The sequence below is a fragment of the Aquarana catesbeiana genome, linkage group LG12 (assembly GCF_042186555.1).
Source record: "Aquarana catesbeiana isolate 2022-GZ linkage group LG12, ASM4218655v1, whole genome shotgun sequence".
Taxonomy (NCBI): domain Eukaryota; kingdom Metazoa; phylum Chordata; class Amphibia; order Anura; family Ranidae; genus Aquarana; species Aquarana catesbeiana.
Genome location: NC_133335.1, coordinates 236,489,790 through 236,515,665, shown reverse-complemented (window position 1 = coordinate 236,515,665; position 25,876 = coordinate 236,489,790). Strand labels below are relative to the sequence as shown.

At 43.2% G+C, this 25,876-nt stretch overlaps 1 protein-coding gene across 2 annotated transcripts; it reads left to right on the top strand.

Moving 5' to 3' along the window:
* Positions 1-271: 271 nt before the first annotated feature.
* On the top strand, positions 272-25,548 carry LOC141113687 (uncharacterized). 2 transcript variants are annotated; one of them, XM_073606949.1, is made up of 7 exons: positions 272-538; positions 11,682-11,769; positions 14,890-15,192; positions 17,398-17,676; positions 22,115-22,246; positions 23,544-23,573; positions 25,078-25,548. In XM_073606949.1, the coding sequence occupies exons 2-7, from the start codon at positions 11,712-11,714 to the stop codon at positions 25,146-25,148; spliced, it is 873 nt and encodes a 290-aa protein (XP_073463050.1). In that variant the 5' UTR covers positions 272-538; positions 11,682-11,711; the 3' UTR covers positions 25,149-25,548. The 2 variants fall into 2 exon arrangements, with proteins under 2 accessions (XP_073463050.1, XP_073463051.1); XM_073606950.1 differs by lacking the exon at positions 272-538 and adding an exon at positions 3,243-3,358.
* The last annotated feature ends 328 nt before the right edge of the window (positions 25,549-25,876 follow it).

The window sequence follows — 25,876 nt, the reverse complement described above, 5'->3', positions numbered from 1 at the left end:
TGGGGAAAACATTTTAAAAATGTAATTTGGGTACAGTGTTGTATGACCGTGCAATTGTCATTCAAAACGCGACAGCGCTGAAAGCTGAAAATTGGTCCGGGCAGGAGGGGGGTTTAGGTGCCCAGTAAGCAAGAGGTTAAACTGGCCCTTTGTTTAGAACGTCCTCAGGGCTGGAAGTAACACAGTGAGAAAAGTCCTTTAAAAACCTAAATTGGAACTCGCACTGGGGAATTTTTTTTTTAGCTCATTTTTGTGGATCACTCCGCCCATGTGCATTTTTCCTTTTCCTTGATTATAAATGGAGGGGAGTATTAGATCTTGTAGACCTTGTCAGGGACTGGAGGAGAGGCGGCACATTAAAAAAAAAGAAAGTGAAAGCAGCTTGTAGACAGTTGGTGTTGTTGATCTGACCTGGCAGCTGCTGTCACAACTTTCCAAGGTTGAGAAGGAAGCGAGCAGCAAGAAAAAAAAACTCTGGAGCTGGAGAAGAACGTTCGCTGGGGGTCTCAGCTGCAGCCGACTCATCAAATACAAGAAGGTGAGACAAATGCAACAATCGCCCTGCAATGCGACTGCAGGAGAAACGCCAATAATAGTAGCAGATTCTCCTTTCCAGCTCTGCTCTGTTCTAAGTTTACACAGCCGACATAACAAAGCAGGATTACTTGCAGGCTGACGAAGCAACACAACAAGTATTCTCATGCACAAAAAAACGCTGCTTTTTGAGTCTTTTTCCCCCCCACAAATAGAGCTTTCTTTCGGTGGTATTTGATCACCTCTGCGGTTTTTATTTTTTGGGCTATAAACAAAAAAATAAAGTAAAATTTTTAACCCCTTCACGTCTAAGGGTAAAACAAACCGTAATGCCTAAGCACAATTTTGCAACTTTGACCTGTGTTAGTAAAATTGTACATATTATCACTAACTTTGTGCATCCAGGTGGATTATACCGCATTTTTTAAAATTTGTTTTGTTTAAATTTAGCACTATGTTTTGTTTTTGTTTTTTTGCTACTATCATATCCTATCACCAAAGGACAACCCAAAATAAATTCTCCTGCCGATCGCAGTGATACCACCTATGTGTATGTTAGGTGTTGTTTGTACCCGTAGTATGGGCCAGAAACAATAGTGCGCATTTTTAATTTTTTTAATCCTACCTAAAACATACTGATACTGATTTAACCACTTCAGCCCCGGAAGGATTTACCCCCCCACTTCATGACCAGGCCATTTTTTGCGATTCGGCACTGCGTCGCTTTAACTGACAATTGCGCGGTCGTGTGACGCTGTACCCAAACTAACCTGACGTCCTTTTTTTCCCCACAAATAGGAGCTTTCTTTTGGTGGTATTCGATCACCTCTGCGGCTTTTATTTTTTGTGCTATAAACAAAAAAAAAAAAGAGCGACAATTTTGAGAAAAAATAAAATGTTTACTTTCTGCTATAAATCATCTAATAAAAAAAAAAAAAACTAATATCTTCATCAGTTTAGGCCAATAGGTATTCTGCTACATATTTTTGGTAAAAAAAAAATCCCAATAAGCATATATTGATTGGTTTGCGCAAAAGTTATCATGTCTACAAACCATATCATAGATTTAGGGACCTTTTTTTTTTTTATATATTTTTTTCATATTTTTTACCAGTAATGGCGGCGATCAGTGATTTTTAGCGGGACGGCAACATTGCGGAGGACAAATCTGACACTAAGTGACACTTTTTAGGGACCAGTGACACCAATAGAGTCATCAGTGCTAAAAAAAATGCACTGTCACTGTATAAATGCAGTGTGGTTGAGCATCATGGAAAATTCCAAAGTTCCAAAACATCTGGGGGTGCAAAGGTTCACGATCACTGCCCTAGGGGGTGCTTTCTAACTGTGTGGGGGATGTGCTTAACTGGAGGAAGAGAGAGATCCGTGTTCCTGATTAGCAGTAAGCAGTGGCGTCTCTAGCTTTCATATTTAGGGGGGCCCCCTCTGTCACCCCCCCTAGTGACGCCATTGGCAGTAAGACAAGATCTCTCTCTTTCTCTCTGACAGAACGGCGGTCATATTGCCTCTCCAGCGAACGATCGGTGGGGCCCGGTGGCCATCGCTGCCTCCAGATCCGCTGATTGGCTCTGGCTGTGTCTGTTCACAGCGGGAGAACGGCTCCGGCAGCACGCGAACGAGCCCCAGAAATCACGTACATGTACGTGATTTCGCTCTTAAGGACTGCCCTGCCGCAGTACATGTACGTAGGGCGGTCCTTAAGTGGTTAAATAAAAAAAAATCCTGTCTAAAAAAATACTGACCCTGACTTTGACCCGGGATCAAACCTTGATCTAGGTATTTTTTATTTTATATTATTATTATTATTATTTTTATTATTTTTTTTTTTTTTACACATTTTTTTTTCTCTGCAAGGAGAGAGAGTGAGAGATACAATATATCTCTCTCCTCCATTCACAGAGAAAGAAAACATGGGGGGGGGCGGGCCTAACAGTGGCCAATCAAACAGAACAAGGGCCCCCTATCACCAGCAGTTAAGATAATTCCATTGAAGTCATTTTTGATAGGTTACCTCCATCCTTTCAGCATTTTTGTCAATCTGAAGTTGATGGAAAGTTGTTTTTGAAACTGATACAAAATTGCCTATGTGTGCAGGTGATTGGTTGAACTGGATGGGCTTGTGTCTTTTTTTCAACCAGACTAAGTATGTAACTTTATAAGAGAGGAGAGCCGGCAACTCCAAAGTTCTTGATGCAAAAATGTGTTGGCTACATACGAGCATTAAAAAGCAAACAGCTGACGCGTTTCGGCGTGAGCCTTATGCTGGCAATACACTATACGAAAAATCCGTGAGCGCAAACGATAGTGCCATCATGTAATGACTGATAAATCGTTCAGTGGACATAAATGAACGCATTTTTTGTTTGTTTTCTTTTTACATAAACCTAGTGCAGAGAGTTCGGACAGGAAACACATTAACCTTTCAATTTATCGTTCATGCGGCAGAAAATTTCCAAACTTCTTCTTCGTTTTTTTGGCTCAAGAACATCCCAACGATTATCGATTTTGTGGCCATTAACTGTCCGAAAAACGAACGAACTGTCTAAATGACCGAATTTCGGGTGATTTTTCGTATAGTGTATGGCCAGCATTAGGCTCACGCCGAAACGCGTCTCATGTTTGCTTTTTAATGCTCGTATGTAGCCAATAAATTTCGTCACCAAGGACTTTGGAGTTGCCGTCTCTTCTCTCTTATATATCGCATTTAGTGTGAGAGGACACACTGAACCTTGTCACCTGTGCTGCAGACGGCACACTAGGATTGGATTGCTTCTGTTGAGAGAGCTGCATCTTTCCTAACTATGTAACTATATATAACCGGGGCTTCTTTTCACTGGGAATGCAGGGAAATGCAGTTCTGGCACCTCCAGCACTGAATGTATGTAATGGCAAGGGGTGTGGGGTGTGCTGGAGGGTCTATTGATGCTGGCTGCAGCTGGATCTATTGTCACTGGTGGGGATCTGTTTTTTTTTTGTGTGAGGGTCTATTGTTGCTGGGGGGGTCTTAAGTTGCTGGGAGGGATCTAATGTTGAGGGAGTGGTCTTTTTGTGTGAGGGTCTATTGTTGCTGCTTGGAAATCTTTTGTTTCTGCTGGAGGGGGGTGTAATGTTGCTGGGGTGAATCTATTGTTGCTGGCTGGTCCATTGTTGCTGTGTGTGGGGGGGAGGGGGGTCTATTGTTGTGTGGGGGATCTATTGTTGCTGGGATGGGGTCTATTGTTGTGTGGGGGATCTATTGTTGCTGGGATGGGGTCTATTGATGTGTGGGGGATCTTTTGTTGCTGGGATGGGGTCTATTGTTGTGTGGGGGATCTATTGTTGCTGGGATGGGGTCTATTGTTGTGTGGGGGATCTATTGTTGCTGGGATGGGGTCTATTGTTGTGTGGGGGATCTATTGTTGCTGGGATGGGGTCTATTGATGTGTGGGGGATCTTTTGTTGCTGGGATGGGGTCTATTGATGTGTGGGGGATCTTTTGTTGCTGGGATGGGGTCTATTGATGTGTGGGGGATCTTTTGTTGCTGGGATGTGAACTATTGTTGCTGCATGGGGATCGATACTAGAGGTCGACCGATATATCGGCCGATATTTGGCGTTTTTTACTTAATCGGCATCGGCCGATTGTGCTGATAAAAAAGGCCGATTATAACTTCAGCTTGTCTTACAAATGACTTCTGTATTAGAAGTCAATGCAAGTTGCCTGATGTTTTCTTCTCTCCTCCTCTGGGCAGCCAAATCTGATAAGAAGATACATTGTATCTCTTCGGGTTCTTTTATCAATAGGCTGAACTCTATGTGTAGGAGTTCTCAGTTTAACCATTTAAAGACTAAATCTTTTCTGACACTTGTTGCTTACAGGTAAAAATCCTGTATTTTCTGCTAGAAAATCACTTAGAACCCCCAAACATTATATATATTTTTTTTAGCAGAGACCCTAGGGAATAAAAAAGCGGTTGTTGCAATATTTTATGTCACACGGTATTTACGCAGCGGTCTTTCAAACGCATTTTTTTTTTAAAAATACACTAATGAATTTAAAAAAAAAAAACTAAGCAGTAAAGTTAGCCCATTTTTTTTCGTCCAAAAGTTTTGATTACCTGTTTTTGTATATTTAATATTTAAGATATAGTTTTTTTTTTGTTATCTAAATTATACATACAAGTGAACTGATTGGAGGTTTGTTTTGTTTAATAAATGTAAGAAATTTTCTGTATCCCTTATTACTTAGGGCCCTTTCACACTGGGGCGGTTTGCAGGCGCTATTGCGCTAATAGCGCCTGCAAACCGACCCGAAAGTACCGCTGCTTTGTCACCAGTGTGAAAGCCCCGAGGGCTTTCACACTGGAGCGGTGCGCTAGCAGGACGGGAAAAAAAGTCCTGCTAGCAGCATCTTTGGAGTGGTGAAGGAGCGGAGTGTATACCGCTCCTGCCCATTGAAATCAATGGGACAGCGCGGTTATACCGCCGGCAAAGCGCCTCTGCTGAGGCGCTTTTCAGTGGTGTTTAACCCTTTCTCGGCCGCTAGCGGGTGTAAAACCGCCCCGCTAGCAGACGATTACCGACGGTAAAGCGCCGCTTACAATAGCGGCGCTTTACCGCCGACGCCGCCCCCCCCGCGGCGCTATTCGGCTGCTAGCTGGGCGCTTATAACCCAGCTAGCGGCCGAGGAAAGGGTTAAATGCGCCCCTGAAGCGCCATTGCCGAAACGCTTTGCAGGCGCTTCGGCAGCGGTGCGCATTCATTTCAATGGGCAGGAGTGGTGGAGGAGCGCTATACACCGCTCCAAAGATGCCGCTTGCAGGACTTTTTTTTTTTAACATCCTGCCAGCGCATCGCCTCAGTGTGAAAGCCCGAGTGACTGCAGGGGAGCCGTTTTGCAGGCACTTTACAGGCGCTATTTTTAACCCAAAAGCGCCTGAAAAACGCCCCAATGTGAAAGGGATCTAACTGTTAGCTTTTATGAGATGAAGGGGAAAAAAAAAAAATTGGCCAAATATATCGGCCCAAAAAAATCGGCATCATATATCGGGCATCGGCCACCGCGATTTCTAAATATCGGCATCGGCCAGAGAAAAACCCATATCGGTCGACCTCTAGTATACAGTACACACACAAACTTGCTAGGTCTAAAGACAATCTACAATCTTCGCCTAGGTTTCCACTATTGCGACCTAAAAAGTCATGCGATTTTGATGCAACCTTTAGAGACTTGAAGCAATGCCTGTGTATTCTTGAGGTCCATGGCCCCAAGTCGCATCAAAGTGGGATCAAAGTAGTGCAGGGACTACTTTGAAATTGCTGCAATCTGAAGTCACACCACTATTAACGGGAAATGATGGGGAACGATTTGTGGAGGCCAAGCCTTACTGATGGCTGGAGAGATTGATTGCAATGATGCCATATGTGGTTTTGGATCCCAATCCTTCTGCTTGTTGACCAAGTCCTACTTTTGACTGAACATGCCGTCACAACCCTTGTGCTCTAATGCGTCATGGAGGGAATGCAATGAGTTGGAGGAGAGGAATAAACATTCCAATGGCTTCCTTAATGCACAGGACCCACGGATCCTAAAGATCAGATTTGACATAAAATTCTATCAGCTCACCCTACTGGGCAACTTGGGTTCAGGTAGACAAATAAAGATGATTGATTATTTATTCTCCTCTATAGTTTTCCCAGGTTCAACCTGTCATTCATTCTTTGTTACTTTCTTCGGTAATTGATATATTGACTAGCCCCTCCCCCCTGTTCTCCATCCTAAAACATCCCCCGCAGCAGCCAGGGGGAGAGGAGAGGAGGGAATCGAGCAGCACTGCAGGACGGGGGAGGGGGAAGCCCGGGCAGCAGGGAGATTCGGCACCGTACAGAGTGATAGGGGTGGACCCCCCTGTGCACGCCTATGACCACATCACTACTACATCACTACTACATCACTACTACACCACAGTGATCTCTATTTGCTTCTATGGCTGCCCTGCTGCTTTCTAAACCCAGGAGGTCGCCCGCTCAGCATGGGCACTTTTCATGGCACACATTGACTGCAAAGTGTTCTCTGATTGGATGAGATGGAATGTGTGATGGTACCGCCCCTCCTCTCCGCCTTGCATTTATTAAGAACATTCATTCAGGATGTAGAGAGGAAATGAGGAGCGCTCTGGATTTCTGGCAGATCGTTATTGTCCGGCGGCTCGCAGTGTTTTTAAAACATGGAAAATGTGCGGAACGGAATAAAAGCCAAATATATTTCTCCCTCAACCCGGAATTACAATTTATTCTAACAGAAATCCAGCTCATTGGACGATCCCCGGCTTCTGATGGCTTTGATATTATTGTTTTTAGAGAGCGATGGGCAAAATCTACATAACTCTGCTCTAATGTCATTCTATGTGTCAGCAGTACACCAGCGACATCTAGAGTGAGTGTGGAGGTACTGCATCCCATCATATAAAATTAATAATAATAATATTTACAGTTTTAAAAAAATTCCAGCGTATTCCACAGAGCTGTGTAATAAAAGGCAAACCTAACACACAATGAAACAATTATATATTTCTGGAGATTTTTAAAGTAATGGATAATCTTTTTAACCACTTCGCGCCTGCGCTTTAGATGAAAGACGTCTACAGCGTCCCTGGACATCCTCCTGTTTACATCCTCCCTACGTGCCGCCGCAGGCGCGCATCGGGGGAAATCTGTGTTTCCCATGTCCCTTGGGCACAGCCAATCACAGATCTTGCTAAATGGCCAATCACAGCGGCCATTTAACACTCAATCTGAGTGTCCAATGAAAGATGATTTCATATGTAAATATATGAGATCGTCTCTCATCACCGACTCTCCCTCCTCACACAGAGACCGTGTGTGAGGAGGGAGAGCGACCTCCGGCTGCAGCGTGTGTGTGAGAACACAAACACAGCGCCCACACACACACATGCCCACAGTACCAATTCCGGTGTCCCCAGTGCCACCTGTCAGTGCCATCTGTCCCCAGTGTCACCTGCCATCTGTTATCAGTGTCACGTGTCATCAGTGCCATGTATCAGTGCCATCTGTAATCAGTGCCACATCAGTGTCACGTGTCATCAGTGCCACGTATTAGTGCCATCTGTCATCAGTGCCACATATTAGTGCCATCTATCATCAGTGCCACATCAGTGTCACCTGCCATCTGTTATCAGTGTCACGTATCAGTGCCATCTGTCATCAGTGCCACGTATCAGTGCCATCTGTCATCAGTGCCACATCAGTGTCACCAGTGCCACATATTAGTGCCATCTGTCATCAGTGCCACATCAGTGCCATCTGTCATCAGTGCCATGTATTAGTGCCATCTGTCATCAGTGCCACGTATTAGTGCCATCTGTCATCAGTGCCACGTATTAGTGCCATCTGTCATCAGTGCCACGTATTAGTGCCATCTGTCCTCAGTGCCATGTATTAGTGCCATCTGTCCTCAGTGCCATGTATTAGTGCCATATGTCATCAGTGCCACATCAGTGTCACGTGTCATCAGTTTTCATATGCGGGCGCTTCTGCGCACAAGCTCGTCGGGACGGGGTTTTTTTTTTTTTTTTTTAAATGATTTTTATTATTTATTTTACATGATTTTATTTATTTTTACACGGTTTTGAAAAAATAAAATTGTGTCACTTTTATTCCTTTTACAAGGAATGTAAACATCCCTTGTAATAGAAAAAAGCATGACAGGTCCTCTTAAATATGAGATCTGGGGGTCAAAAAGACTTCACATCTCATATTTACACTAAAATGCAATAATAAAAAAAAAAAAGTCATTTAAAAAAATGTGCCTTTAAGAAGTATGGGCGGAAGTGAGGTTTTGACGTCGCTTCCGCCCAGCAGTGTCATGGAGACGAGTGGGCGCCATCTTAGCCTCACTCCTCTCCAGGCACAGCAGGGAGACAGACGCGATCGCCTCCGCCGCTACCGTGGGCTCCGGTAAGCGGCGGGGGGCACCGGATCGCGGTGGGAGGGGGGCCCCCTCTCCCGCCACCGATAAAAGTGATCTCGTGGCGAATCCGCCGCAGAGACCACTTTTATCTGAAAGCCGGCCGCTGCATGAAAACTGGGATACCGGGGTTATGGCAGCTAGCTGCTGCCATAACAACGTTATCTGCCGCCAAACTTTGGACGTACATCGGTGTGCGGCGGTCGGCAAGTGGTTAAGCAAAATATTGTCAGAATTTGTCACAGTTGGCGAGTTGGTCAGGCTCATTATACGGTTACTGGTGATGACAAGTGTGCAAGAAAGTCATAGGGCACAAAATATAGACGCTGACCGGCTGGTTTATTGCGGGATCAATGGGTATTTTTTGCACGTATCAAACAAAACACTTTCAGTTGTATATTCAACAGATCAAAAGGGATGAAATGTGAGACGATCGCTCAGGCTGGGTTCACAGAAAGGAGAACTGCTGGAGGGCTTTACCACTTAAACAGCTTTTCCTGGCTGCCTGTAGGGGGCAGTGTGGTGCGCGATTAGGCGAATCACGCTGTTCTGGTACATAGCAAGGCAAAGGTATTCACAAAGTGTTGTGTGTGGTGTGTGTGTTTTTTATATTTGATTTTTTTTTCTGTTTTGGTTTTTTGTTTATATTTTTTCACAAAAAAATTGGACTCATGTGGGCTGGCATGTGATTGCCAACATCCCTTAATATACCAGACAAAAAGAATACCTCAAATGTTTGGGATTTTTAAGGCAATGTAAACAGATTTTTAAAAAAAATATATTTTATTGATACAAAAATATCTAAAAACAATGATCATATAGATCCAAATGATTGCTTAACCAGTTGACATCGGCGCTATAGCCGAATGACGGCTACAGCGCGGACCTGAATTCCCGGGGGGCCGTCATATGACGGCCTCCCCTGTGCACGCTCCCCCCAAAGGGCGCGCGTGGAACGCGCTGTGATCACCGAGTCACTGAGACTCGGGTGATCAGCGATCCAAGTAAGGGGCCGGTCCCGGCCCCTTACCATGTGATCAGTTGTCAGCCAATGACAGCTGATCACATGATCAAAACAAAAGCTCTGTGATCTTTTTTTTTTCTCCTCGCGCTGACAGCACGAGGACAAAAAAAAGCCGATCACCGGCTCATCAGCAAGGGACATCGGTCCCGAAGAGGAAGAGGCAATAATGCCTCATATGTGCCACCAGTGCCACCTATCAATGCCCATGAGTACCACCTATCAATGCCTACAAGTGCCACCTATCAATGCCCACCAGTGGTGCCAATCAGTGCCACCTAGCAGTGCTGCCTATCAGTGTAACCGATCAGTGCCCCTTATTGCCACCCATCAGTGCCCATCACTGCCACCTATCGGTGTCCATCAGTGCCGCCTCATCAGCGTACATCAATGAAGGAGGAAAATTACCTTTTTTTTAAATTTTATAACAAAATACTTTTTTTTTTAAATTATTTTTTTTTTAAATTCGGTCTTTTTACATTTTTTTTAACAAAAAATAAAAACCGCAAAGGTGATCAAATACAATCAAAAGAAAGCTCTATTTGTGGGGAAAAAATGATAAAAATTTCACTTGGGTGCAGTGTTGTATGTCCGCGCAATTGTCATTCAAAGTGCGTCAGCGCTGAAAGCTGAAAATTGGTCTGGATAGGAGGGGGGGGGGGTTTAAGTGCCCAGTAAGCAAGTGGTTAAAGTTAAACGCATAAAAAATGTATAAAATAGCATAGATAAATGTCAGAAAGTGGCAAGTACAGCTAAGTTCAACAGAGAGATAAATAACATAGCTCTAGGTGATACATCGTTGCAAAGACTGACGCGTTTCGAGAAAGTACATTTGATGAACTTTCTTGAAACGCGTCGGACTTTGCAACTATGTATCCCCTAGAGCTATGTTATTTATCTCTCTGTTGAACATAGCTGTACTCGCCACTTTCTGACATTTGTCTATGCTATTTTATACATTTTTCTTTAACTTTAAGCAATCATTTGGATCTATATGATCATTGTTTTTAGATATTTTCGTATCAATAAAATACATTTTTTAAAAAAATCTGTTTACATTGTCTGAAGGATCCCAAACATTTGAGGTATTCTTTTTGTCTGGTATTTATTTATTTTTTTTTCCCTTCTCAATTTCACGCTGAAAAGTCAACGGAAATGAAACTAACAAAAAAATAAATAAATAAATGGTTTAAAAAAAGAAAAAAAGAAATTCTAAGAGGAGAGGGGGGGGGGAGGAGTCACTTGGGCCTGATTCACACCTATTGCTTTTTTAGTTCATTTTGCAGATTTGCACTACAAATCCACAGGAAATCATATTATATGGACTATAGTACAAATCTGCAAAAAGCACTAAAAATGCAGAGGTGTGAATCGGGCCTTGCGGTTCATTAGAGGTAATAAGGAGTTAAATGGGAATATGCTTTCTTTTAATTTTTGCCCTTCTTTTGTTTTTTTTATTTCTTTTTTTTTATATATATATTACAGCTACTTTGTATAGTGCCAACAATTTACGCAGCGCTTTACATATATATTGTACATTCACATCAGTCCCTGTCCTCAAGGAGCTTACAATCTAAGGTCCATAACTCACATTCATACATACACATTCTAGGGGCCAATTTAGACAGGAGCCAATGAACCTCCCAGCATGTCTTTGGGGTGTTTGAGGAAACCGGAGTACCCGGAGGAAACCCACGCAGGCACAGGGAGAACATGCAGACCCCAGGCAGGTAGTGCTGTGATGATGATCTCTGCAGTTTACAGATCACATCTTTTGATCTACAGATGAATGAAATAGTAGCTACAATGTAACAAGGCAATGATAGGAACACATTGCTACACTGTAATACTCAATGTCATGTGTGCAAACTATAGCGCTGCCATACATTGCTGCAAATGAAGTGTATGGTTTTTGTACATGTCAAGTTAAAGTTAGTTAAAAAAAAAGAGAAAAAAAAAAAGAAGGGGAGCAGCGTGATTCACTTCATCGCAGACCACACTGCCCCCTACAGGCACCTGGGAACAGCTGTTGGAGTGGTGAAGCCCTCCGGCAGTTCTCCTTTGTGTGATCCCGACCGAAATTTCTGCGTTTTCCTCAATCCATGTCATTGACGTTCTGCTTTTTGTTTTTCCCTCCAGGATCTTCTGATTTCTGTATGAAAAGCCGGCATGATGATTTCTGGACCCTCTTTGGTTTTATTTCTTTTCCTCGTGCCAATGAGCACAGGTACGTTTTGGATGATTTTACAGTATGAGAAAGTCCTTATTGTGGGGTAAAGTGTGACTTTTATTTACCATATACATAAACCCTCAAGCCCCGTACAGACGATCGCACACTCCGACAACAAAATCCATGGATTTTTTTTCGGACGGATGTCGGCTCAAACTTGTCTTGCATACACACGGGTCACACGAATCTTGTTGGAAATTCCAATCGCCAAGAACGCGGTGACGTACAACGCGTACGACGAGCCGGGAAAAATGAAGTTCAGTAGCCAGTGCGGCTCTTCTGCTTGATTCCGAGCGTGCGTGGGGCTTTTGTGCGTCAGAATTGCGTACACGCGATCGGAATTTACGACAACGGATTTTGTTGTCGGAAAATTTGAGATCCAGATCTCAAATTTTGTGTGACGGAGATTCCGATGGAAAATGTCCGCTGGAGCCCACACACGGTCGGAATTTCCAACAACGAGCTCCCATCGAACGTTTACCGGCGGAAAATACGACCGTGTGTACGGGGCATAAGAGCGATCATCTCACATTTTCTCCCTTTTGATCTGTTGAATATACAACTGAAAGTGTTTTGTTTGATACGTGCAAAAAAATACCCATTGATCCCGCCAAAAACCAGCCGGTCAGCTTCTATATTTTGTGCCCTATGACTTTCTTGCAGTCTTGTCATCACCAGTAACCGTATAATAAGCCTGCCGGGCACCCGATCGCTCCTGACAGAGCAGAACGTGGATCTGTGAGTGTAAACACACAAATCCATGTTCTGTCAGGGGGGAGAGGAGACCGATCGTGTGTTCCTAGTATATAGAAACACCGATCGGTCTCCTCCCCCCAGTCAGTCCCACCCCCCCACCAGTTAGCACACACAGTCAGGGAACACATATAACCCCCTTGATCGCCCCCTAGTGCTAACCCCTTCCCTGCCAGTGCCATTTATACAGTAATCAGTGGCTATTTATAGCTCTGATCGCTGTATAAATGTCAATAGTTTAAAAAAAGTGTCAAAGTGTCCGATCTGTCCGCCGCAATGTCGCAGTCCAGATAAAAATCGCAGATCGCCGCCATTACTAGTAAGAAAAAATAAAAAAATAAATAAAGATGGCATAAATCAATAACCTATTTTGTAGGCGCTATAATTTTTGTGCAAACCAATCAATCAATATATGCTTATTGCGATTTATATATATATATATATATATATATATAATCTGTATTGAATTTGGCTAAAGTCAATAAATGACGGAACTAAACGAATTGCACACGTCTAGTAATAGTTAAGTTATTAGTCATTTCCCTGAAAAATTTGTTAAATGGGTTTTCGTTAATTTGGATATTTCCAAATTAACTAATTTGTCAAAATTAGTTAAAAAAAAAAAAAAAAAAGCGAACTCGCAATGAATTGCACGTGTCTACCTATGATGACTGAGCTGCAATATTTTATATTCTTCTTGGGTGGATAACACTTTATGGCCATGAAGGCTTCTATACTCGGGTACACTCAACATTCTCACACTAACTTGCCAATAAATGTCATGTATAATACAGTTGTGCTCATAAGTTTACATACCCCGGCAGAATTTATGATTTCTTGCCAATTTTTCAGAGAATATGAATGATAACACAAAAACTTTTCTTTCATTCATGGTTAGTGTTTGGCTGAAGCCATTTATTATCAATCAATTGTATTTACTCTTTTTAAATCATAATGAGCACAAACTACCTAAATGGCCCTGATCAAAAGTTTACATACCCCAGTTCTCTTTATCTTCTCAGATGGTAAAGCTGCCCCGTTCCTCTTGGCACAAAGCCTCCAGTTCCTGTAAATTCTTGGGCTGTCTTGCATGAACAGCACGTTTGAGGTCTCCCCAGAGTGGCTCAATGATATTGAGGTCAGGAGACTGAGATGGCCACTCCAGAACCTTCACTTTATTTTGCTGTAGCCAATGACAGGTCGTCTTGGCCTTGTATTTTGGATCATTGTCATGTTGGAATGTCCAAGTACGTCCTCTGCGCAGCTTCCTGGCTGATGAATGGAAATGTTCCTCCAGTATTTTTTGATAACATACTGCATTCATCTTGCCAACAAATTTGACCAAATTTCCTGTGCCTTTGTAGCTCACAGTTGATTGATAATAAATGTCTTCAGCCAATCGCTAACCATGAGTGAGAGAAAAGTTCTTGTGTTATCATTCATATTCTCTGAAAAATAACCAAGAAATCTTAAATTCTGCCAGGGTATGTAAACTTATGAGCACAGCCTGTATGTGACCCCTAAGATAAAGACCCACTTCAGTGAGGCCACATATCTGCATACTGTCGGCAGGAAGGGATCAAATGCAGTCGGGAAGTCAGGTCACCGTCACTCGGGCTGAGCACAACCTGTGGTGCGCTCATCTCTTTATCTATAGAATATAGTGGAAGGGTGAGCGTGGCCTCCCAGGGGCAGGAAATGCGTTACTGGCAGGATCACCAGGTGAAAAAAAAGGGGGGGGGGGAATCCCGGAAAAGCAAATGCAGCCATCGTATCGAAGGACTGATAAGCTGCAATATTTGATATATTTGTGCAGTGGCGTCGCTAGGGGGTGGCTTTTTGGGGCTATAGCCCCGAATCGGGGGCCCGTAGCCCCGAGTCTCTGCAGGTGTCCCCAAGGGGAGGGGAGGCTCTCTGGGGACCCTGATGTAAGTGGGGGGCTCTCTGGGGACACGCACGCACACACACGCGCGCGCGCGTATATTACTGTATATACATGTGTATGCCCACCCAAGCGTATGACTTTCTTTACTATGCTTCTATGGGCTCTAGCCCCAGATCTTTTGTAGACCCAGCAACGCCCCTGTATTTGTGTTTGGGTGTAGATAACGCTCTGTGGCCATGAAGGCTCCTACAGTATACCCAGGATGAAGCTCCCACTCTAACTACATTATACAACATGACATTTATTTGTATATTATATTTATTTATTTATTTTTTTACATTTTTTTATCATCTAGATCTTCTATCATGCTTTCTATAAGCGCTAACTTTGAATTGTCAGCCTTTTTTTTGCTTAAAATTAAATAAAAAGAGCTAAAACTATGAATTCAGTTAAAATGACTCATTTTCCCTCTCTATTAGAAATGATAAGGAAGGAATGTGGAGAAGATATAGAAATCACCACAAGTGGGGGAACTTCGGAAATATTAACTGCTGCAGTACTGCAAAAATACGATGGGACAAAACCAAAACCATTCCTGTCAATCAATGAGACTCACGAGTCGTCCTGCACAGAGAATGGAACGTTTTGTATTCAGTTCGGAGACGGCAGAAGACAGATAACCCTGACTGTGCACAGTGTCACCTTCCAGGATCAGGGAAAATATGCCCTTTACAATGACACTAACATTACGGAGCCTAAAATTATTTTTATAATAGTGACAGGTAAGGAAAGGCAAAATAAAGTGAGCTAAATGAGATTTTGGTGGCTGAACATCGAGCAATAGGGGCAATAATATGCTGGGGCAAAACTTCCAACAAAAAACAGGTTTTTGTTGCACTACAGACCTTCAATCCAGAGCTGCGCCTCAATACTCCTTTTCTGCCACTAGATGTCCTTTTTTGGTTTTCTCATTTGAATGATGGCCAGCATCCATTTAACCTGCTTCCTCTGACCGGTCATGGACCTGCCCCCTGCCTGTGACTGCACAGTGAAAGGAGAAGCAGCACAGTGATGCGCTCATCTGTCACTCTGCTCTCTCCACCTATCAACATGTTATCAGCACATGACTTGATTGGCTGCTTCCCTCAGTCTGAGCTCTGATGTACAAGGACTGCAAGAGTCTGATGTCAAGTCAGACGTGTAATGATGGATTAATGATTACAGAGCTGCAATAATGGGTGTGTTGTGTGTGGGTTTTTTTTTTTTTTTCCTGACATTCAGCTTTAATTAATTTTATTTATTTATGCAGCCATTGATATGGATAGGGGAGGGGTACTGGACAATGGGAGCCCCAGTAATATACAGCTTCACTGCCTTTTTTAATTTTTTTTTTTATTTTGCTTTTGGGACTTCTATTTATTGCTCGATGAAAGGGACCTATCGAGTGCGAGTGTAGCTGTATACAATGGTAGTGACAGGAACCTTGTGGAAGAAGACACCTTGCCCACATCCCTATAAGACTACACAATAGGAAATTTCCTCTAGTGGGACTTTGTAAGGCAGGAGTCTTCAAACAATAATATATCAAAAAAGTATATCATTTTTAAAATAATTTTTTATGAAAAATTATATACTTTTTTGATATATTATTGTTTGAAGACTCCTGCCTTACAAAGTCCCACTAGAGGAAATTTCCCATTGTGTATCGAGTGTAGCTGTTACTTGTACAGATGGTGATAATGCTATTAGAAGTATAACATGACTCTATATAAAAGGATGAGAGCTCCACAACTCGAGTTTTATTCCAGCAAATATTTTTATATTTACAACAAAAGGTGTAGCCAACGTGTTTCAGGAGCCCGACCCTGATAAAGGGATTTGTGAGCTCCTGAAACACGTTGGATATAGTTTTATGACCTTTTGAATTGACCCTATGCTTTCTTTTTTTTCTTTTTTTTTGCATGGGGTTCCCCCTTAACATCCATACCAGACCCAAAGGGCCCAGTATGGTTTGGGGGGGGGGGATGCTGTTTTTTCCTTATTGTCAGAGGGGAACCCATCGGTTGTAATAGACGCGGCGACCAGCTTCCTGGCCCGCTCCTTAACAACCAGCTATTCTCACTGAATTTGAAATGATTGATTATTTTTTTTTATTCGTTCTGTAAAATTGGAATTCGTTTCGAAATTGAATGAATTTTGATGAAACGAAATGTGTAACATAATGAATCTATACAAATTGAGAATGTGTTTTTTCTAGTTTTCAGTGAGTATTTTTGGGAGCTTACAAATCCTCCCTAATCAGGTCCTGACGAAAGGGATTTATGAGCCCCTGAAACGCATTGGATATACTGTAGGACCTGTTTAAGTGCATAATAAACATTCACTAGACTCAATCTTGAGTTGTGCCACTTTCATAATCTTATATAGACCTTCAAATTGCCTTGTGAATCTCTAGGAACAGTTAATATTTTGAGGGGGGCTCCCAAATCCTCCTTCATTGGGTCCAGTCCTGATGAAGGGATTTAGGAGCCCCCAAAATGTGTTGCATATACTTTATAACATTTTTGAAGTGAATAATAAACATTCACTATACTAAATTTTGAGTTGTGGCGCTCCCATCCTTTTTTATATAGACATTAAAAACACTTTGTGAACCTCTAGGAACAGTTAATATTTTTGGGGGCTCACAAAGTCTCCTTCATTGGGTCCAGTCCTGATGAAGGGATTTGTGAGCCCCTGAAACACGTTGGATATACTTTCAATGAACTTTTTGAAGTAAATAATAAACATTCACTAAACTAAATCTTGAGTTGTGGCACTTTCATCCTTTTTTATATAGACATTCAAATTGCCTTGTGAACCTCTAGTAACAGTTAATATTTTTTGGGGGGGCTTATCCAAGTGAATTCAAATTTCAGAAGAATGTTAACAAATATTAACTGTATCCTATTGATTGATGGATTAATTGACTGATTGATTCTACCTAGGGATGTGTGAGCCAAAGCTCTCATCCAGTACAGATAACCTGACATGTGAAGTTGATGTGGCAAACACTTACAAGTCAACTATTGTCTGGATGGACAAGCATAGAAAAATTTATAGACTTAAAACATTTCCAAAAAACGTGACAGAAGAAGTAGTTACAAAGTTGCGAGACACCTTTAAGCTGACGGATGAGACCAGGGAAGTGGATATCTGTTGCACCGTATCCTATGTGGGAAAAAAGGAGGAGAAACAGAATTGCCGAATCCGACCCAGTCATGTTGGTGAGTTCCGCTATCCTCTCCTGATCATTTGAATGTACAACCTACAAATGGAGGCTCCTCTACTATTGGCTAGGCCAGGCTAGTGCTGCTAAGTCACTGCTGGGAGGGGGGAGCAGGATGTGCTGAGCTGACCTGAACAACTTCAGGGCCTCTGCTGTGTAGCATCAATAAAGTGTGTTCTGCTGCCTTCTCCTGATCATTTGAATGAACAACTAATGAAATGGAGGCGTCTCGATCATGGGCTATAAGTATGGGAGTATACACAATTGAAGCACAAGCCAAAGCTGAGACGGGTCCCCTTAACGTGAATCTGTGGCCAGGCTAGTACTGCTGGGAGCCGGGGAGCAGGATGTGACCTTATAGTCCACAGTGGTGGAAAATTATCATTTGCTACCCTGCAGATTTTGTAGGTTTGCCCACTTACAAAGAAATGAAGGGTCTATATCTTTTACAAATATAAATATACAAATGTTATAAATGGAGTTGCAGTTCAGTGAGTAAAATAAGTATTTGATCCTCTACCAACCAACAATAATTCTGCCCCCCACAGACTGGCTACAGTAGGTGCTCATGTGGTACACAGATTAGTCCTGTCAATGTAAGAAGGTCCTCCTAACGACAACTCGTTATGTGTATAAAAGACACCTGTCCACAGAATCTCTTTCTTCCATTCAAACCTCACCATCATGGGCAAGACCAAAGAGCTGTCAATGGACATCAGGGACAAGATTGTAGACCTGCACAAGGCTGGAATGGGTTACAAGACCATCAGCAAGAAGCTTGGTGAGAAGGAGACAAATGTTGGATCGATTATTCGTAAATGGAAGAAATACAAAATAACCATCAATCGCCCTCGGTCTGGAGCTCCATGCAGGATTTCGCCTCATGGGGTGAGGATGATCATGAGAAAAGTGAGGGATCGGCCCAGAACTAGAGCTTGTGAATGATCTCAAAGCAGTTGGGACCACAGTCACCGAGCCAACCATTGGTAACACAATACGCCACCATTGATTGAAATCCTGAAGCGCCTGCAAGGCCCCCCTCAAGAAGGCACATGTACAGGCTTGTCTGAAGCTTGCAATGAACATCTAAATGATTCAGAGAAGGATTGGGAGAAGTTGTTGTGGTCAGATGGGACCAAAATGGAGCTCTTTGGCATTAAATCGACTCTCCAGGTCTGGAGGAAGAAAAATGCTGACTATGACCCTAAGAACACCATCCCTACAGACAAGCACGGAGATGGAAACATTATGCTTTGGGGCTGTTTCTCTGCTAAAGGTACAGGTTGACTTTGCCACATGGAGGGGCCAATGGATGGGGCCATGTATTGTAAAATCTTGGATGAGAACCTCCTTCCCTCAGCCAGAACATGGAAGATGGGTCTTGCAGTATGACAATGACCCAAAACATACTGCCAAGGCAACAAAGAAGTGGCCCAAGAAGAAGTCCAATAAGGCCATGGAGTGGCCTAGCCAGTCTCCAGACCTCGATCCTATACAAAATACATGGAGGGAGCTGAAACTTCGAATCGCCAAGCGGCAGCCAAGAATCTTTAAGGATTTAGAGAAGATCTGTAAAGAAGAGTGGACCAAAATCCCCCCCTGAGATGTGTGCAAACCTGGTCACCAACTACAAGAAACGCCTTACCCCTGTGCTTGCCAACAAGGGTTTCTCCACCAACTACTAAGTCATGTTTTGCTTGGGGATCAAATACTTATTCTGTCTCTATCATAAATACACCTATGATAAAAATGATAGACCCTTCATTTCTTTGTAAGAAATGGTTGTAAACCGATTACAACCACTTTAACCTACAGATAAGCCTAGATTAAGGCTTACCTGTAGGTGCAAGAAATATCTCGCAAACCTAAAAGGTTCAGGAGATATTTGCAGGAATAGCGGCATGTAGACATCAGGCGCAGGCGCACTGAGCGTGCCGTTTCTAACGGCGGTCATGCCTTTAGTGGCGGTACCAGCACGCATGCACGGGAGTGACGTCATCGCGGCTCCGGCCAGTCACAGTGCCGGAGCCGCGATACCCGGAAGTGAAATATGTAAAATAATGCATTTGGGTGGCAAAAATATGAATGCAATCTATACACTGGGGGGAGAACCTCTGGGGGAATCTAGGATGGAAAAGGACCTGGGGGTCCTAGTAGATGATAGGCTCAGCAATGGCAGGCAATGCCAAGCTGCTGCTAACAAAGCAAACAGAATATTGGCATTAAAAGGGGGATCAACTCCAGAGATAAAACGATAATTCTCCCGCTCTACAAGACTCTGGTCCGGCCGCACCTGGAGTATGCGGTCCAGTTCTGGGCACCAGTCCTCAGGAAGGATGTACTGGAAATGGAGCGAGTACAAAGAAGGGCAACAAAGCTAATAAAGGGTCTGGAGGATATTAGTTATGAGGAAAGGTTGCGAGCACTGAACTTATTCTCTCTGGAGAAGAGAAGCTTGAGAGGGGATATGATTTCAATTTACAAATACTGGACTGGTGACCCCTCAATAGGGATAAAACTTTTTCGCAGAAGAGAGTTTACCAAGACTCGTGGCCACTCATTAAAATTAGAAGAAAAGAGGTTTAATCTTAAACTACGTAGAGGGTTCTTTACTGTAAGAGCGGTAAGGATGTGGAATTCCCTTCCACAGGCGGTGGTCTCAGCACCTGAATGACCACAACATACAGGGATATGTAATGTAATACTGACACATAATCACACACATAGGTTGGACTTGATGGACTTGTGTCTTTTTTCAACCTCACCTACTATGTAACTATGTAACTAAGTCACTCCAGGATAGATGGCGGCGTTGGAGGAGGGGAACGAGGGCCAGGGCTTCGATCTCAGGTAAGTAATTCATAATGAGCTAGTGTGCTATGCATACTAGCTCATTATGCCTTTGCCTTGCAGAGTGTAATTATTTTATTTATTTATTTGTTTATTTATTTTTTAAGAGGCTTTACTTCCTCTTTTAATGCCCTTCTAGACTAAGGACGCCGGGGTTCTAGACTAAGGATGGCCATTTTTCTTTCCTGCCACCCGTGCTCGACTCCCCCATTAACACAGCGTTGATGGGGGGAATCCCTACTGCAGAGCCATTATGTTCAACTTGGGTACATCCAGCCTGTCTATACATGGTTCGAATCTCCGACCGCTTCAGCAGTCTATGACTGGCTTAAAGGCTGTGGACTAAGCAATTTCCTTGTCATCCGTTTGCAATTCCCCCATTTAACAGTGTTGATGGGGGGGGGGGGGACCCTCCTGCAGAGCCATTGTGTTCTCCTGGCGGGTGCGGGGAGCCAGGGGAAGCTGTCCCCACCAGGAGAACACCGAGATTATTGCTAGCAGTGATAATGGCTGCTAGCAATAGTCGCATGTAAAACCAGACAGGCTGGCTGTGTCCAAGTTGACCGATCAATCAACTTGGGTACATTTAGCCTCCCTGTACGTGGTTTGAATCTCAGCCACTTCAGCAGGAACTGGCTTTAAGGGCTGTGGTCTGTGGACCAAGGGCGGCGGGCTGTGGTCTGTGGACCAAGGGCGGCGGGCTGTGGTCTGTGGACCAAGGGCGGCGGGCTGTGGTCTGTGGACCAAGGGCGGCGGGCTGTGGTCTGTGGACCAAGGGCGGCGGGCTGTGGTCTGTGGACCAAGGGCGGCGGGCTGTGGTCTGTGGACCAAGGGCCGCGGGCTGTGGTCTGTGGACCAAGGGCGGTGGGCTGTGCACATGACTACAACTAACGTGCACTTCTCGTTGCAAAGGGAAGGGAGGGGGGGGGAGAGGTAAAGTTGCTCAGAGGAGATTACAAAGAAGCAGAAAAACACAGTAAAACAATTTAACTTAAAATATGTTAGAGGTTCATTAAAGGGGTTGTAAAGGTTTAAATTTACAATTTACAAACAGAGTGGCCCTGATCCTCATCTTCTAGGGTCCCTCGGCGGCTGTCTCGGCTCCTCCCCGCAAGAGCTAACCCCCCCCTCTAGGAAGCACTCTCCCAAGGGGGTTAGCTTGCGGGCGCGCTCCCGTGTGATACAGTCGGTGGCCATAGCCGCCCAGTGTATAATTCGGCCCCCTGGGCGCGCTGCGTCATTGATTTGATCGACAGCAGCGGGAGCCAATGGCTGCGCTGCTATCAATCATCCAATGAAGAGCCCACAGGAGCTGGGGGAAAGCAACGCGGGATCGCGCCCACGGAGTTTCGGGGCTCAGGTAAGTAAAACGGGGGGGGAAGGGCGAAAAGTGCAAGATGTTTTTTCACCTCAATGCATAGGATTTATTAAGGTGAAAAAACACGAACATTTATAACCCCTTTAAGGAGGATTATTTTTGGAGGATAAGGATATGGTTTAGTGTCACGTTAATACAAGCACTTTGCATTCTAATCAGTTTGATTGGTAAAATCATTTTAAGTGATTTATCTTTCTTATTCTGACAGGCAAGGTGGAAGGCACCGCCGACAACCAAAATATTATCATCCTTCCAGTTCTTTTGGTGCTGGGCCTTGCAATTGCTGTTGCTCTGTACATCTCGTGGCGTCGCCGAATTTCCTTCACTCAGAAAAACAGAGGTAAATATTCGTTTTTTTTTTTGTTTTTTTTAAATGAGGATAAAGTGCATGTCTGAGGCAAATCAATCAATCAATAAATGTGAATCTATAGAACAAATGTTCAGGCAAAAACTTCCAATCAAAAATACTCCAATAAAAATCTGCTGCCACCCGAATGGAAGGAATCCATCCAGATATCCAATAGAAACACAATGTGGGGGGGGGGGGGGGGGGGGGGGGGGAATGTACTAGAAGCAAAATCTTGTTCAGTTTGCAAAGGGAAGTTGCACTTTTCAAAGGAGTATTTCCGTAGAGCTTAGAGAATGCGGTAGAGTTTCACTTGGCAAAGAATACCCACCAATCACGTGCAAGGAAAATGAGGAACTGCATTTTTGCTTGCACATCAGTGGCGGCCAGTGGTAATTTTTTTTTTTTTTTTTGGGGTGGGTGGCATCAAGTAATGCTCTGCACCACGAGCCCCCCCCCCCCCCCCTATTAGTGCCTCTGGCTCTAATCGGGTGCTTAAAAAAAAACACCCCGCCGCTGTAATTCATGCACCGACGGACGCATGAATAGGGGGTGGCGGCCTGTGGATAGAAGGGGTAGCGCTCGGGCACCCCTAATGGACGGGTCGCCATTGTTGCACATGATTGGATGATGGAAGTCAGCAGAGCTTTCCCTTATTCACTTAGCTCTGGGGGGGGGGAAACTTCCTTGAAAAGTGCAACTTCCTTTTGCAAAGTGAACAACCTATTTGCCTTTAGTAACTCCACCCTAATGGGTCGCTCTATGCTAAATTTCTCTGTGCAATAAAATCATTCACAATATTACATGTGATGAATGACCATAAACAATATCTATTTCTTTTAATAACAATTTCCTGTTTTTTTTTTTGTGACCACTCAAATTTGGGGATTTTTCTTCATTTTCTGCACCAGAGACAATGATCATTAGTATAGAGGGGGTAGTTCTTCCTAGTCAGGATGTAGACAACAAACATGACCAGGGTAATAACCCCCCCCCCCCCCTCAAAACTTCATCCAAAAAAATATATATTTTTTTAGATACATTTAAAATTAACAAATAAAACATAATGTCAATTAGAAATAATGATAATGTTTTTTTTTTTAATTTAAAAAAAGCTATATAAATTACAATATTACAATTACAATACAGTAGTGTTTTTATTTTCATAGCATCTATTAATTGTCAGGTGACTAAATTTAAAATGTAATTAAAATTAAATTCAATTTCAAAATTATTCATCTATTTAGTTCTTATGATACGTTTTTTAATTTATTTTATTTTTTTCTTTTAGAGCGCACCTTGTCTGAAACAGGTCTTATGGGTGAGTAAGACTTAATGAAAGCAGATTTAAACGGTAGTTTCCGAAGCCAATTTTTTTTTTTTTTTTTTTTTTTTGGAGACAAAGTAAGGGTTAAAACTGCTGTTAGTGTAGGGTGTATTTTTTTTTCTTTCTTTTCTTTCTATCTGTTTCATTAGGGAGATTTCTCCACTTATTGTGCAGTAAGGAGGAAGAAATCTCTTCAAAGTGAGGCAACTCTCCCAAATCTCCCAGCTGTCCCTGATTTCGAGGGACTGTCCCTCGTTTTGAACAAAGTCCCGACTATAAAGTCCTTATATAGTTGTATATAAAATGCACTATTTATCTATCCAAATGGGTTTTATGATGCCATGCCTTTTTCATCCAATTTCTAAATGGTTGCATCTGTAAATTCCAAAAGCTATTATATATATATATATATATTTTTTTTTTTTTTGTGTAATTCTCCTTTTTTGGAGGGGGCGTGTCTTATAATTCCATGCTTTTGCTAATAGGTGTCACTCTTTCACTTCTGAAAGTTGAGGGGGTGGGGGGATGCTCTCTCCTAGTTGACATTTGTCATTGGAACAGGCACCCTCACTGGGGGACTTTGATCACATGCAAGTATAGATGTCAGGCCTATAAACAATCTAGAAGTGTCAAGGAGTTGGTTGATAATACTTATGGAATTAAAACAACGTATTAAATATAAATTTTCACTGCACTAAATCTGAACATATATATATATTTTTTAATGATCATCTGTATCACTCTGAAGCCAGTAGGCGGCCATACTTGGTTGTGTTGGAGCCCCCAAGCCATAAAAAAGTTAAATATTGAAACACGGGGGGGGGGGGGGGTGTGCACGCACAGTCATGTTGGAACTGGAAGGGGCCATCCCCAAACTGTTCCCACAAAGTTGGGAGCATGAAATTATGAAAAAAATGTCTTGGTATGCTGACGCCTTAAGGGTTCTCTTTACTGGAGCTAAGGGGTCAAGCCCAACCCCTGGAACAAAAAACACCAAGACCCCCCCCCCCCTCCCCTCCACCAAATGCTTTGGACCAGTGCACAAAGCAAGGTCCATAAAAACATGGATGGGCGAGTTCGGGCTGGAGGTATTGACTAGTCTGCACAGAGTCCTGACCTCGACCCGATAGAACCCCTTTTGGGATAAATTAGAGTGGAGACTGCGAGCCAGGCCTTCTCATCCAACATCAGTTCCTGACCTCACAAATGCACTTCTGGAAAAATGGTCAAACATTCCCATAGACACACTCCTAAACCTTGTGGATGGCCTTCCCAGAAGAGTTGAAGCTGGTATAGCTGCAAAGGGTGGGCCAACTCAATATTGAACCCTACGGACTAAGACGCTATTAAAGTTCATGGGATGTACTTTTGGTAATATAGTGTATATATTGATGTATCGGTGCCATGACTGGTATTGTACACAATACAATACACTACACCATTAAGCCTCATTTTCCAACAAGTCAGTTGAGGTTGTTCTATTTTTTTGTCTTTACAGAAGACCATCAAGCAGAGAACCTGGAGGGTGCGCCATTAGAAACGCTTCAAAGGCCCCAAGACCAAGTCTGAAGAGCGACTGATTTTTCTGCAGGGAAGGACACTTGTCCAGTCTGAAAGCCATAACTCAACAGAACCTGTTTAAAATGGCAAGTGGTCGGTTGCAAAGTGTAACGACCCAAAAGCAACCAATCAGGTGTATTTCACTGCAGCCACTTTGGGGTAAAAATTGATTTGGTTATTTGTATACTTTGCTGATATTCACTGCACTTTTGAGTGTACTATTTTTCACGAGCCAACACATGTACAGCACTGGCCATTCAAAAAAACCTCTAAGGAAACCGTCCATTAAAGGAAGACTGAAGGCTGCTATTGCCGAGCTCTCCGTCATAAATTGGTGAATGCCTGACTGTCATGCTGTGCCTTTAGAAAGTTTGAGGTCACTGCATTCTTGTTTCGGCTGTGTGAATTGGAGTCTGGCAATGGTAATCTCCATATTTCTCTGCTAACAGTTGTATCTTAAAGCTAAACATGAAAGATTATCACTTAATTGTATTATTTGTTCCTTAAAATTCTTCAGGATCTAGAAAAAAAAAAAAATTAAGTCAGAAGTTACAATTACTGAACACCTACCTGTCCAGGGATGCAGCATTGTTCTCACCTGAGCCAGTTCTTCACCAGTCTTCGGGTCCCTGGTGCTGGCATGCCTAGTGTGGGAATCTGGCTGTGACTCATTGTGGTTTCCCACTATGCGAGTTGCACTGCGCTTTGTGAATGGTCCCGCAGCCTCTTGGGACCTG